The 16383-nt window shown below is 38.3% G+C and overlaps 1 protein-coding gene across 2 annotated transcripts in view; it reads left to right on the top strand.

Annotated features, from left to right (window-relative positions):
- alk (ALK receptor tyrosine kinase) overlaps nt 1–16383 on the top strand; it is a 399864-nt gene that overhangs the window by 167883 nt on the left and 215598 nt on the right. For both annotated transcript variants that reach the window (XM_079853870.1, XM_079853871.1), the window contains exon 3: nt 7142–7288. In XM_079853870.1, coding sequence (XP_079709996.1) covers nt 7142–7288 — 147 coding nt within the window. The remainder of the gene's footprint in view (nt 1–7141; nt 7289–16383) is intronic.

Below are 16383 nucleotides of genomic sequence, written 5' to 3' on the forward strand. Positions count from 1 at the left end.
TATTAATATTACTATTATTAATAATACAGTATGTTTTATAAATAATGTATTAATATTGTTGTTGTTTTTTTTTAGCCCTCTATCTGCCTGGTCTTATATCTTGTTGCCTCTATTTGCATTTTATATAAAAAATTATAATAATAAAAAAACAGCATGTTGTGTCAATTAGGTACTTTTATTTTTTATTGACATGGCAGATTGTAGCAAAAATGACAGTGCTCTTATAACAGTTGTTAGCTGAATACATTAATAAATACCAACTGACATCGAACACGATATAGATGTAATGAAGACCAAGTTCCAGTGAAATGTCTTCACAATCCACTATGATGTCTTTACCTCCTTCATTATGTGTGTATTCTGAGAGGCAGTTTCTCTCTGCAGATGATGAGGGTATGATATGTGACAGCATCTGAAATACACAATTGAGTTTAGAGTTGCATCATGTCTCTTCCATTTGATTATGTATAAACTATTATGTTAATGAAGACCTTACCTATGAGCCCTTTACCATGTTAAAAGGAAAAAGTGATATAAAGTCATGGTATAGCTTTAATGTTTTTTTTTTTGTTTGTTTGTTTTTTTGTGACTGGGTATGTTTAGGCATAAAGTCAAATTTAAAAAAAATAATCTAACAATATGGATCATAAATTACATATCTCTGTTACTTTGTGGAGAAGAGAAGAGGAGTATCCTTAACTGAACATCGCTGCTCACGCTTACATGTTCTATTAAACTAAAAAGAGAAAAAGATATGATTGTTAGGAAATGATTGTTACAATTTTTAAAGTTATAATTTATCAACATTTTAAGAAAGAAATCATTTACCTGTTGAGAGTATGTTGACAGTGTGTGTAGTAACTGTAGTTGTGGCTGAGCTCCAGAAAATCAGTAATGAGGGAGCTTTGACAGTTACAGATTTGAAAAAAAAAACAAAAAAAAACAAACAATAACGAACCCTGAACTCTAACACAAAGAACCATTTCAGCATATAAAGGGTTCTTCAGGACGACACGGTACTAAATAGAACTTTTACTATTGTACTGTACGTGTAAAGAACCTTTAAAGAACCACCTTTTCAATATTTTGCTAATTTTGTGGCAGTCATTTGAAAACATAATCTTGAAAACTGGACAGGACATGATGCTTTGTGAGAAAATACTATTTCAGTCTTTCTACATATTTTATGTGTGATTAAAAAAAATCACATTTATTTCAATGTGATATTTGCAGTTTCTTTGTAATTATTTGTGAAATTTACTTGCAATTTCTGCATAAAAAAAAGTAAATTCTACAATTTTTTTATTCAGCACACTAATGAATGTTATGTATTTTTTATAATATTTTCCTTACAATAAACTTAACTCTTTCCCCACCAGCATTTTTTTAAAGTTGCCAGCCACTGTAAATGTTTTTATTTATTTATTTATTTTTATTTATAATTTTCACTAAAATGTAATGGCCCCCAGAATTTTGTTGTATGAATATCTGAACATGCAATATATCAAAAGAAATAACAGAACCTGTTGTTTTTATTTTTTTTATTTTTTTTAAATCTAGATTTATGCATTCTTTTTTAATCAGCATTTAAATGTGGGTTAGTTTCATAAAAAAAATAAAAAATAAAAAATAAACATTTTGAAGAAGAAGCTTTTTTCCCTCTAACAACTTGCAAAAACAATGCTTTTATTGCTTGTTTCTGCTCCTTTTTTGTTGCCTGTGTTTTGATCCAGAAATTCTGTACTCTTTCAGAAGATGCATAATAGCGCCACCTTCTGTATAACACAGAAAACCGTCAATGGCGGGCAAGCGTTGTCTCTTAAATGACAGAAAATTCTGTCAAAGGGCAGGGAAAGTGTTAAGGTTCTATAACTTTGCTTTATTTAACTTATATTGCTGCTTGAGTTTACTTCGTCACAATGAAGTCCAGTAAAGTGAAGTTTTAAAACCACAGATCCTTGATTTTTGGATGCCACTAACTTTACAATGTTCTTCTGTCAATGAAGTGATTTAGTGTTTTAGTGGGGTAGGGGATGCCAATCTAAAATCTCGCCTATAGGCGAAAAACATTTTGGGAAAATCAGCCTATTTTTGAGTACTACTATTACTACTACTACTTAAAGTTGTCCCAGTGCATTGAACTGGACAAGCAGAAGGTATTTAATTAAAAAACAAACAAATAAATAAATAAATTCACAATTGAAACATAACAAAGAACTCCATTAAGTCTGAGCTATGAAAGATCATAACCTCTGGGCGATATTTTTTCCTCTGGGATTTGCCTTCCTTAACAATGGAAGCACCAAATTCTGTACCAAGGAAGCGCGCACACACGCACACACACACACACACACACACCGTGCAAAAGAATAGAAAACACGCATATTTGTGTGGCACCTGGGGCTTCAACCAGCAGTCCTCTGATAAACAACCTGGTCCCACCGGTGCTTTTAACACTCCAGTGAATACAAGACGAATGTGTGGTTGGAACATAACACAGTTGGAACGGTTTGAAAGCCACTCTAGCAGAATAAACGGATACAGGCATGCATGAAAAACCGCAGGAAAAGTGTGGGAAATAGCTGTGAACATAATGATCATGCTAAAATTCCTGAAGAATGGATTTGACATTCACATTTATGTGAATAACAGTGATAAAATTATTATCATTACAGAACTATGTGGAAAGCTTATGAGATAAGTTATGCTAATGTACTCACTTTGACACATTATTGAATTAAAACTTTATGTGACTGTATCTGCTTTCACCCGACATTGCCCTCTTACGAATGCTCTAATTTAAGACTCTAAAATCTAGCTGCGTTTACATTTATTAACATTTGCCAGGCTTTTGAAGATAAGGTTTTCATGTTGGGATATTTCTTCATCTATGAGTACTTTTATTTCCAATGGTTTGATATTATTATTTATTTTTATTTTTTTCTACTAACAGATTTAATTTTCGTCAATGGTTATATCAAGGGACATGATTTAAATATGCTGTGTGAAAAAAAAAAAAAAAAAAAAAAAAAATCTCTTTACAATTTAATATAGACCTTCAAAGTTCAAAGCACATTTTAACAGGCTTGATGGACATAATGACTTTTCTTGTCCATCTAACTGGGCTAGGAAGCCAATCAAATTACACTCCTGACTGAACTTATAACCAATGACATCCATTTCAGTACAAACTGTGGCACAGCTATGATCATTTGTCCTTTTGAAGACACATTTCATCCGTCACTTCAACACAGTCTTTGACCTTAAGCAATACGTTTAAATTAGATCCATCTGTGAAGATGGGGACACAGATGTGAGAGCAGGCGACAATCAGTCTATACACAAATGGCACACAGCTAAACAAGTTGAACTTTTTCAGAATATTCATGTCATGTCAGAACATTAAGAGAATTATGATTAAAAAGGTTGGTTTACAAAGATTGTTTGTTCACAATTTACCAGGTAAAAATCATAAGTGAACCTTTAACTTAACCAAGCTTACTCACAGATCATAAATTCAAGTTTATTTAGATTTGAATGTAACTGAATGTGATGTATGATGTAACTGATGTGATGTATAACTCGATTTTCGGACCTGTTGCGAGAAAGCGTGCCGCATAAGCCCTGAAATGTGAAGCCAAAGCGTCTCGATCACCCCCCGGTGACTGGTCCTAGTATAGGTCATAAACCCCGCCTCCCTATGTGATTTAACGGCACGTGAGACCAACTAAACAATTAAATTACACTTCAAATATCTTTTTTCCAAATATGGTTTCTGTCATTTACTGTAGTTTTATCACGCTGATGTAAGTTCAAGTGTCTGTTTCAAAAATAAGTTTGTTTTTAGTTCGTTATTTGATGCGATGGTGTGACGTCATGATTGACAGCTGTGATTGACAGGTTCTCTGAGCGAAGTAGTCACTGAAGCACCAACAGACTTTTTTTTCGGGATCTTCGGAGGACTGAGGAGATTGTAGCTTTAAATTTAATATCTAAATTTCTATAATTAATAAAAAAAAAAAAAGTGTGCTTGCGATTGATTCTGTGAGAGTGAGGGTGGGGCCTTGATTTCGTAGCTTTACTTCCTGATCGCTTCTGCGCAGACTCAGTTCCCGAGACCGCTACAGCGCAGACTCAGGTCCCGATATCGCTTCTGCGCAGACTCAGTTCCCGAGACCGCTACAGCGCAGACTCAGGTCCAGAGATCGCTACTGCGCAGACTCAGGTCCCGAGACCGCTACAGTGCAGACTCAGGTCCCGAGATCGCTACTGCGCAGACTCAGGTCCCGAGATCGCTTCTGCGCAGACTCAGGTCCCAAGATCGCTTCTGCTCAGACTCAGGTCCCGAGATCGCTTCTGCGCAGACTCAGGTCCCGAGATCGCTACTGCGCAGACTCAGGTCCCGAGATCGCTACTGCGCAGACTCAGGTCCTGAAATCGCTTCTGCGCAGACTCAGGTCCCGAAATCGCTTCTGCGCAGACTCAGTTCCCGAGACCGCTACAGCGCAGACTCAGGTCCCGAGATCGCTACAGTGCAGACTCAGGTCCCGAAATCGCTTCTGCGCAGACTCAGTTCCCGAGATCGCTACTGCGCAGACTCAGGTCCCGAGATCGCTACTGCGCAGACTCAGTTCCCGAGACCGCTACAGCGCAGACTCAGGTCCCGAGATCGCTACTGCGCAGACTCAGGTCCCGAGATCGCTTCTGCGCAGACTCAGGTCCCAAGATCGCTTCTGCTCAGACTCAGGTCCCGATATCGCTTCTGCGCAGACTCAGTTCCCGAGACCGCTACAGCGCAGACTCAGGTCCCGATATCGCTTCTGCGCAGACTCAGTTCCCGAGACCGCTACAGCGCAGACTCAGGTCCAGAGATTGCTTTTGCGCAGACTCATGTCCCGAGATCGCTTCTGCGCAGACTCAGGTCCCGAGATCGCTACTGCGCAGACTCAGGTCCCGAGACCGCTACAGTGCAGACTCAGGTCCCGAGATCGCTACTGCACAGACTCAGGTCCCGAGATCGCTTCTGCGCAGATTTAGGTCCCGAGATCGCTACTGCGCAGACTCAGGTCCCGAGATCGCTACTGCGCAGACTCAGGTCCCGAGACCGCTATTGCGCAGACTCAGGTCCCGAGATCGCTACTGCGCAGACTCAGGTCCCGAGATCGCTTCTGCGCAGACTCAGGTCCTGAAATCGCTTCTGCGCAGACTCAGGTCCTGAGACCGCTACAGCGCAGACTCAGGTCCCGAGATCGCTACTGTGCAGACTCAGGTCCCGAGATCGCTTCTGCGCAGACTCAGGTCCCGAGATCGCTACTGCGCAGACTCAGGTCCCGAGATCGCTTCTGCGCAGACTCAGGTCCCGAGATCGCTACTGCGCAGACTCAGGTCCCAAGATCGCTTCTGCGCAGACTCAGGTCCCGAGATCGCTTCTGCGCAGACTCAGGTCCCGAGATCGCTACTGCGCAGACTCAGGTCCCGAGATCGCTTCTGCGCAGACTCAGGTCCCGAGATCGCTACTGCGCAGACTCAGGTCCCAAGATCGCTACTGCGCAGACTCAGGTCCTGAAATCGCTACTGCGCAGACTCATGTCCTAAGATGTCAGCGCCATATCGGGACACTGGCGGCTTTACTTCTCACCAATGGAAGAGAGCGAAGGGGCGTCGTTCATCTTTCTTTACAGTCTATGCTTGCGAGCAAGAGAGGCTGTAATCAGCTTTGACAGAATAATCAGCCAATCATAGTGATGAAAAGACCATGATTGTTGGGTATTATCACATTGACAGTGTAATGAGTTAATCATAGTACGATGGAGGCATTGCCTTCTCTCACGATATGTCTTGCTTCACATGCCGCACTTTAGGATCTCGATGAAAACACAGTGAGTTCGAGGGAGGACACAAAATTGCTGCCTTCCTCTGAAACTACATCTGCTGGTCTTGCTGTTGGATTGTATTACTTTCTTTTAATGCTAGCTTTGAATTTAGCATTAGACAGACATAGAAATGTGCTATTTTGTTATGAAGGTGAGGTCATACCATAGTATTGTGCAACGAACCATTTTTATTAATCAGTAATTTCATACTATAATTTTTGTAAGAAGAAATATAAGTTGTTGGTGTTTTACTGCCTGCTAGTGTTAATTTCAGATGGAAATTGCAGTGAATTGCATGTGTAGGTATGTTTTTGAAGTTTTGTAAAAATCTAGGTATAGGCACGTTTTTTCCCAATGAGCCTAGATAGAAAAAAAGCACCCTTCAACCAACCTATTTTGGTTTGCTGGTCTCAACTGGTTTAAGATGGTTTTAGCTGTGCAGCTGGCTTATCCTGGCCAATCAAAGAGTACCCAAAACTCCTGTAGTCCTGTAAATCTGCCAACAGACCAGCCTGGGGTGCGTTTCCCAAAAGCATCGTTAGCCAACTATGGTCGCAAGTTCCATCATTATCAGCAAAGTTGTTGCAAAGTTGTGTGTTTGGAATGACAGTTCTGGGCATGTGGTTAGAATCAGAGTTTCTTGTTTGCATGACCTTATCTTGATCAAAATAAGCAAGCTGACATTTGGTACAATCTATTTCTTTTATTTCAAATATGCTCAAATGTCAGTTGCATCTTTTAGTTTGTCAAGAGATTTACAGCTGGGTTTCTGAAGAGTGTACATGTGTGTATGTGCTCTAGTACGTAACAACGAGATTGAACCAACATGGTTGAACGTCAAATTTGCGACAATGGGGTTTCGGGAAACAGTCGTGACTTGCTGGCTGATCTCTTAAACGATGCATTGTATGGTAGTTAAGCAGCGAGTTATGTTGTTGTATAGGCAACGCACCCCAGATTAGGTTTGGAGACCAATGTACTAGAAGGTTAATGAGTGTTTTTTAATGGAGATTCATTTCTAAAAGTCTATCAGCAGAGGTCTTTAACCCTGCTCCAGGGGACCTTCTGTCCTTCAAAGTTTATATCCAACCTGCTTCATCTCACCTGCCTGTGATTTTCAAGCCATCCTGAAGAGCTCGACTAGCAGGTTCAGGTTTGTTTGATTATGGAGCTAAACTCTGCAGGACAGTGAGTCCCCAGGAGGAAGATTGAAGGTCTCTAGTCTACAGAACAAATATTAGTCAGATATTTTTCTTCTTCTTTTCCAGATTGCACTTCAAAGGGAATGTCATGTGACCGTGGGCCTGCTGGATATTATCCTGAGTTCGCCTGGAGTTTAACATCAGCGGAGGACTCCTGGGCCAAAGACCAGACAATGGCAAAGACAAAAGCAAGTTCCCAGGGGTGGGAGGAAGGTAAAGGCACGTTCCCAACAGTGTGCAATGTGTGGCAAGATCTAAATGTTTTTTATTAAAGTCAAAAATATCAAAATAAGACTGAATCAACCTGACTACATTTGGTTACAACAACTAAAGGAATTTTAGGGGTCTTGTTAGGTGAAATATCCCCATATGGTATTGACTGCACAACTTTATTTTTAGTGCAACTTTAACTGAGAGCTACCACCTTTATCTGGCGCTATGTTTGAGGTATTTTTAATTCCCAGACACATCTGATAAATAAATTAATTATGAGAAGTTTAAAGGGACTTTCATTAAGTCTCTCATATCCACCTAAAGCAAAATTTTAAAAAAGTTTCCCATTTCAACTTTTCATGAAGTTCTCTTCTTCACAAACTTTGAACCATTCAAATTTAACTTAGTGATGTGATGTGGTTGAGTAAAATACTGAACAGAACAAAGAACTTCACCGTACAGTAACAATAATCATTTAATCTTTTCTCAGGGGGGAATAGCGAGTTGAAATGAGGCAGAATTGAAATGATATGAATAAGATCCAGAATAAAAGAGAAATTGAAGGGGAAATAAATGGGGTGCAAGAGTTAAGAAAGCCTCATTAGAGAGTCAGGTTGCAGAGAAGGCTGGAATCACGAACTCTTCAGGCGCACATCATGCACTTGAAAGACAAAAGCAGCCGTTGCACTTGCTGTTCAGTCACTGGCTCCGTGTGTTCTCTTGTTCTTTTCACACAGCAGGAATCCCACACATTATAAAATGATCATGCTCTTCAAAATGAGAAAATAAACTACAATGTAGATCGAAGTCTCTTTTTGTCAACAAAACACTCTTGAACATTATTCTGCAATTTAAAGGTTTCAAAATAAATAAATAAAACGAAATAAACCAAACAGCCTGAAAAGTACTTGTTAGTTGACCTATATGTCGAGATGTAGATATAGCATATTCATAACATTTTTTTTTTTTTTTTTTTTTTTTTTTCTGCAGGCCAGTGGAAAGACCTGATTAGAGATTCATTCATAGGCGTTTCTTTAACTATAAACTATTTTATTTTATAGAATTTGGTTTTTATTTACACTTTATTTTTTTCGGCTAATATTTTATTACACTATTTTAAGGTCTTGCAAATGTATCATGCCATCATATTTGTACATATATGTTTACTAATTTTCCATGTCCGAGACCAAGACTCTCAATCTCAAAATATGATACTCCATCATAAATATATTATTCATTTTTAAATTATGATAATGAAGTCCTTAGTGTTTAAATATCAATTGTGTGAGCATATTAGAATACATAAAATGCTAGCTATGAAAATGAGCTTTTGGCTAATGGTACTTTTTAAAAAGGTGTCATTTTCAGCACCCTCACAAAATGATTGGTGATTTGAGATGGGATGGAACAGCCTGGGCTCATTCTCAATAAGAAGGCATTGATCCATAACATGTACAAGTGCAAAACGTATATTTCTGTACGTTTAAAATATGCTGAAACATACAATATGGATGTATTGACAACATTTAAATGTAAACATTTTGACGTATTTACAGCTTAAGAAACATAAATGAATCTTTTATATCATAAATATGTTTGTATAACTGCACTTGTACCATATTATAGATAAATTGTAGTACTTAACCCTACCCCTTAACCCAAACATAATCATTTTATAGAGAATATATTTATATAAAGCATGAAATGCAGAAATGTGTATGAAAATGACACTTTTAGTAACAATATAGCATTATAGCCAAATATATATACTGTATATATAATATAGCAAAAATGTCAAAAGTGGTACCATTTTTACGTATTGTGTATGAGAACATAAGTAAATGTGTGGTAGAACCAAACTTTACACTTTACGTAAAAATACACAGGAATACTCATGAGATCCCGATGGACGGAATTTTTTTTATGATGTATAACCAAATTCAGAATTCAAAAGAATAGCATTCTCATGTGATGCATGTGAATCCATGTTGGACATTGCTGACAACTAGTGTACATATTGTACGTATGTTTTTAAGGGAGTTCAACTGTAAGTCCATGTTAAAGTAGTTGAAGATACAGCTTAATCAACATGAGTAATAACATAAAGAGAAGAGGTCATTTATTTATGCTACTATGTTCTTCAAAAAGACGAAGGGCTGTAAAGATTTTCTGAGAATAACAGCCTAGCAATACCAGCAGGAAAAGCACTGATGCTCTTGGTTGGAATGAGAATGAAAACAGGCAGGCCAAATCATTCCTGCCCTCTTTCAGTGAATGATTGCGCTCACCTCCTCTCCATATGTCCTCAGGCATATGGGTTTATATGTGAAGGGAAATAGAGGATAGAAAGTTTGATGAATGCAGTGAGTGAAATGCCAGGGCTATTTACCTTTCTATTGGCTGGTGCCCTAACATTCTTTGGAGGCTTGTTGTAGTGCATGGCTGTCACCAATGGAAGGCTGAGCAGCCTGGGAACAAAGTGGCTTTTGGGGAGGTCAGTGTAACAGGGCGAACTAGGGTAGGTCATTGCAGGAAGTCAGTTGTATCTGAAGGTTAAGATCTTTGAAGGTTAAGATCTCTGGTAGTATTTATTTGGTTTTCTTTATACATGTATAGTACAGTATGATGCATATTTTTTTTACAGTATGATATATATATATATTTTTTTTTAGGAATCCATCTTGGATGATTATTTAATAAATTTGAAATAATCTTTTTTTTTTGTCTTTTTTTTTTTGTCTGTATTAGAAGATAAAAATTGATAATAATTGTCTCTATATATTTTTTCTGTTATGTTTGTGGCAATAAAATAAAAAAGATAACCTTCATCCATTTTTCTCAAATGTCAGATGATATCATTTATTTATTTACCGCCACGGTTTCTTTCTTAAAGACATATAAAGGTGCACTTCACCACTGGCAAATTGGAATTTCAATAAAACTTGGCTGCCTATACAGTTGTAAGCAGAGCTTGACATCAACTTTGTTGCTCACCAGCCACTGTGGCTAGTGGCGACAACTCTGTCTTCTCTAATGCAACTCAACCAGTCCTTGTCCCCTTTTTTGCATATTATGTGGGCACGGATTATTTAAATTAGTAACATTGTGACTTCATTAGATCCAGAAAAAATCGTGTTGTAGTCCAAACGAGCCGTTCGTTGAAGTTCTTGAAAATGGGATTCTGTTCAATAAAATATCTCCCTTTGGAGTGGACTTGCAGATCTTTTTCATGCACAGACAGTAACATTACACACTAACTTAACGTAAAAAAGTGGAAAAGCATATAGGACCCCTTCAAGGGTGAGTAAATTACAACATTTTCATTTTTGGGTGAACTATCCCTTTAAGAAATGGCTATAACTCGGGGTCCTGGGGGACAGGATTCTGTGGGTGTGTACAATCTTGCAAAAAACTGGCACAGATTAATGTGGAGTTGACGTTTAGCCCATTAGCATGCTTAACACCATTCATGAAAGCAATATAGAGCTCATTATTTCATTATTTGAATAGCAAACTGGAGCGGTCAAAGCCCAGGATGATCACAGAACATTAATTCCACAGCAGCTTTAGGAGTCTATGGACTCGGGGGAGTTTTCGTTCTGCATGCCCAGAGAACAGGTGGTGGAGAGCGGAACTGGTACAGATCACTGCTGAGATGAGACAATTTGCATAGATCCTCACCAGAAGAAAACATTACCTCAAAGCTTGGTTCAATTCCAGCCTTTGGACAAAACATTAAAGGCAACGTGTGTCATTTCTGCACAAGTAGAGTCACCAAACAAAGTTTTTTGCGTTCACCAAATGGTTTTTACTGGTGTTGGACACTGCACGGCTAGCCTTCTCTAGGGCAGGGTTTGCTCTGAGTAGCTGTTTGACACAATAATGTCACCCTGTATTTCTTGCTCCTAATTAAAGCAAACTTCACAGGGAATTAATTTTAGATTAAATAACTTACGACGAAATTGCCTGACTTTTAACAATTCTTTATTTGTTGCTTATATAATAATTATAAATCATTTATATTTTATCATTTGTCAACATTAAAACTTTGACAGTAAGCATTGGAAGATCTGAAATCCTATTGGTTTATAATGATTAATTAAAAATAATGATGGACAATTAATAATTAGCTTTTAATTTAAATTAAATGTAAATATAATATAAATAAGCTTCCAAATGAATGTATAAAAGTTTATTTATTAAATATTTCCTATGTTTGTTTGTTTGTTTGTTTAGCTTATTAATACATTTTGAACTATATAACCTGCATCACCTCCATGGATTTATGAATGTTCTTTTGATATTCAGGAAAAAAAAAGCGAATCAGAGAACTCAGGACCAAACCCTGCATTGACAAAGAATGTTAATAGCTTTGTGAAACCATTGAACCCGAAATAAACTTGATTGATTCTTTTATTTCTGTCAACTCAAAACCAATTCTGTTTGTTAAACTTTCTTCGTGAGACAGGCCTTTAGTCAAACTGCTCAAACAAATGGAATGCCATCAACCTACAGCTTATTTATCAGCTTATACTTATCTTTTTTCCCGATCATAGCTTTATGTGCAATATTTTAACATCAACACAATTGCATTCATCATCATTAAAAAGTTATCATTCTGCTACAATATTTTGGAAAGCAAGGCTATCATGCATTCATCACTTCTTAGCATGCATCTTCTATTTGCAAGGATAGTTGCACTTGCATATTCTCAGCCTAGAAGTGCTCACATAGAGATTACAGCAAAATAATTGAGCACTGACTTTTAATCATGCATGCAGAGTCCAGACAACATCAGCTGGCTAAGGAAAACAGGAGTTGAACCCTGTACTGCCAAGGTGGTTCAGTTGATTTGTTTGTGCAGGCTGAAGTGCTTTGAAGCAGACCACCACTCTTTGTGATTCCAGGGATGCCCAACAATGTAGGGTTGAAGTGTGTTAGTCTCTGAGTATGCACCATGTTTTTTAATGGAGTCCATGAAGAACCAACCTAGTCTTGGGATTGAGGGCTTAGACACATTTGCATGGATATAATTAATGGTTGTTTACCTGCTTTAGGGATATTTCGTGTTGGCCAAAAAAGAAACTACAGAGATTTGTATTCTATCCATTGTACATCACGACCATAAAAAAAAAAATACATCTAATTTTGTTTTGACAAAAGAAACCAGCACCACAGTATGACACAGTTGTGCTGCATTGATGAAAGATATCTGACCTCTTCCATCAACAGCTCAACCTTAACTTCGCCCAGCACGACGTGAACATCACAGCCTTTCTTTTTCAGGCGCCCTGGCTTTTCTGCTTAATCAACCTCAGATAATGAAACTAAGTTTGTGTGGTGAGAACTGCAGGTTGACGTCTGCACTGGTTGGATCGAGGGAGGCAGAAGAACAAACAGAGCATCTGCGGTCGCTTGTCACTCTGGTGTCCCACAAGGATGTTTGATCTCCAGTTTTGTGTTTAATATTTCCCTCATCATAACATTAAACAGATTCTTAAATTTTCAGATGACATGATAGTTTAATAATTGAACAAAATGACATGGTATGTGCACTTCTAAAAAAAAAAAAAGATCAAAAACATTTATCATAATAAAGAACAGCAAACTGTCACCACTTTTTGACCCTTTCTGTGTTTGTCAGGTAACACAGACAACCCCCAATCACTCCCAGGGCGCCACAGCAAAATGGCTGCCCACTGGTCCGGGTGTGTGTGTCCACGGTTTGCAGTTTGTGTGTGTGTTCACTACTCACTACTCCTAATGTTTGTGCACTAATTTGCATGGGTTAAATGCAGAGGACAAATTTCAAGTAAGGGTTACCATAATTGGCCCTCACATGTCACTAATTTTTTTTTTTTTTTTTTTTGCTTTCACTTGGAAAAACAACCCATTGTAGACATACTGACCTGGCACAATATGCGATGAACACAGATTAAATTATAATACATGCTTTCCGCACCACCTTAAAAGGTCAGTAAAACATTGGTCTTAAGCATGACTCCACTGGGTTGAGCCTTTATCCTCCATTGCGCCACTGAAAAGAGTTATGTGATCGTGGTTGCTGTCCCCCTGAGTTGATGTCATTCACCACCATCGCTATTTCAATGACATATGACTTGCATTGACAAGGGAATATCTGATCTGGATCACATGGCTGACGCAATGCACATACTGTATCTGATTCATATCAGATCTATTTCCACATGAATGAGGCCTGAAACTGATCTGAGAATATCGGAATCCACATGCTTTTTTCCTGCTCACATGTTTGTGGGTCATTTCTGATCTGTGCCACATGGGAGGAAACAATTGGAATTGGGTCCCTTGAACCATGTAATGTAAATGTGGCCTTAAAAGCCCTTGAGGGCCCCAGCCATATCTCTAATTCAAAACATCATAGAGACCAGGAATGGGAACTTTTCACATAGACTAGTGTATAGAGGCTCAACATGACCCTTTGGGGTCCCTTAGGGGGCCCTGCGATATCTTGGCACCACAGTATCTATGGGAATGAGCTCTATTCACTTTTGGCAGTGTACGCAACAAAGTTATGCACCTTTACAATTATTGTAATCTTTAATTTATTTTTGAATCCTTGTGCAAAAAAAGTAAAAAATAAATACAAAATGGTTGCCATTTATATCATGTTTGCCAGATATGGTTGTCAGAACTTTACCTTAAAAATACAGATGCAACAGACTTAACTTAAACAAATCATGAATTTAATTAAATGAGCAAGTTACCAAAATTATTTTTTTAACCTTTCTTTATAATATACAGTCCTTACAAACTGGAGAAAGATACATGATGAATCAAAGTTTATCACTACAAGTCGAGGTAAATACTAAAATATAGACTATGCACAGTGTCATACAAATACAAAACTCTCATGGTAACGCATGATACAAAACAAATATACAATAAAGATTCATTTGAAAACATAAGGTGCAACATAAAACCCTAATGTACAGTACGTAGCTGATGAGAACTCTCCTCAGTTAAATGAAAAACATCAAATGTAAGCTGTCACATAATTCTGGGGATGTCAATTAACTTTTTTTTTTACTGTAAACTGTGTATAATGTTCTTTTTCACTTTCCAAATACATACATTTAGATCAATTGTCCCATTAGGTTCATCACACTTTTTCACTGTATAGTGTAAGAGAACATACCATTAACCAATTAAGTTATTTTCCCTTAGCATTTTGACTGTGCAATTCTGCCCTGTTTAGTTCCTAATATAAATAATTCTTGTGTGTGTATAATTAATTGTAAAGCTGTCATTAAAGCCCTGCACAGGCCTCAAATCTAGGGCCCGAGACGCTCAGGCCCTAGACCGACCCATGTCCGACAGCTCATAAGAATTCTCAGCTCGAGTCCGACTGGAGCCCATTTTTTTCCATTACACAGACAGTTTTGTTTTCAATGGCAAAGTAGATATGTTTCTTTTCATTTCTTTATAAAGTTAATTTAGACAAATGTTCAGAGCAATTTTTGTTTAAAGGTTTTTTTTTTTTTTTTTTTTTTTTTTTTTTAATGACGACCAAGCTGCTGACAGCGAATTAAACATGTTTGATCAATTTAGCCTCTCAAATCAACACTTTACATGGCTAGAAAAAAAATCCATAGATATAAAACACTTCAAGCATATCACACAGACAGTTAGTTTAAACGTTTATTATCACAACCACAATAAAACGCCATTTTTGAAAAGCTGAAGCAGGCTGCTCTGCTGCTCGCAGTCGCAACAGCGCTCGCAAACGAAATGAGCTATACAATCTAAACTTAGACTAATGAAAATAAAGTCCAATCAAACGAAAAGCAACAAAACAGGCTGTCATGTGTCAGTCATATGTCATAATTAATGTCTAAAATATAAAAAAGAAGGATAAGCATAAAACAGGCCCGAGGCCCGGCCCGCGTGTGAACTATGATGTGAAAATTGTCCCGAAGCAGGGGCCCGTCCACATTGCTGTAGTGAGCACACGACTCAGGAGAGTATTACAAAAGCAGTCTTTAATCTAATGATTCAGAGCAAGAATATTCACTAGCAACAACGTAAAACTCAGACGACACAGATCAATGAACAATGGAAACGTCTTGGTTACGTATGTAACCCTCGTTCCCTGAAGGAGGGAACAGAGACGTAGTCAACGTTACGACTGATTGGGATCATCTGATTGTGATACGACTGATTGGGAGCCTGTCATCTTTGAGTATTGTTAAAACGAGCCAATGCACATTGGCATGCGTGAATTGCATCACACGCTCCGCCCCGCAGCGAGTCAGTGAGTCGGAGTCAGCGGTGGTCCAGCAATAGTGGCGACGGGACTACATCTCCATTCCCTCCTTCAGGGATCGAGGGTTACATACGTAACCGAGACGTTCCCTTTCAGTCGCTCACGTTCGAGGTAGTCGACGTTACGACTGATTGGGATCCCTATTGAAACGCACTAGTGCTGCCACCTTCCAGTGCCTAGACAAAAGCCCCCGATCCTCCCGCATATTAAGGTGGAGATAGGACAGGGCTTCCCAGGCTCTGCCAAGGGAAGACACGGGCTCGCCGCAGGGAGCCGTACCGTGGAAAATACACATATGGGATCGCAACATTTGGACCCAGCCTAGCACTTGTCAAAACAACCCCCTTTCACATGGATCTGCAAAAATGATATTTTTTTTTGCTTGTCTGCGAAACACCCTGCAAACATGTAATACCGTTTTCACAAATTCACATTTTTGTTGTTTACATGGAGACGGTAAAAGTGTCATTTTCAAAAGCTTGCACTTTGAAACTTGTTTTCAAAAGCTTGTGTTTGCAGGCCCAGAAAACGCCATTATCATGTAAATGAATGTCTAAAATGCATAAAAAGTTTTCCACTTTCAGCTGAAAACGATGTTGTGTAAACATATCTGAAGAGTTGAAATACACAGGTAGTAATGTGGGAACAAATGACCGACAGGTGAATGTAATACGTAAATAAAGGGAACAAGCTAGGGATTATTCAAGACTAAACTGAACTAGAGACATGAGACAAACACATGGGAACAAAAGACAACTAAACTAAGCATAATCCTTATGAAAAGGAGCTT

Source organism: Squalius cephalus, assembly GCF_949319135.1.
Source record: "Squalius cephalus genome assembly, chromosome: 20".
Lineage (NCBI taxonomy): Eukaryota > Metazoa > Chordata > Actinopteri > Cypriniformes > Leuciscidae > Squalius > Squalius cephalus.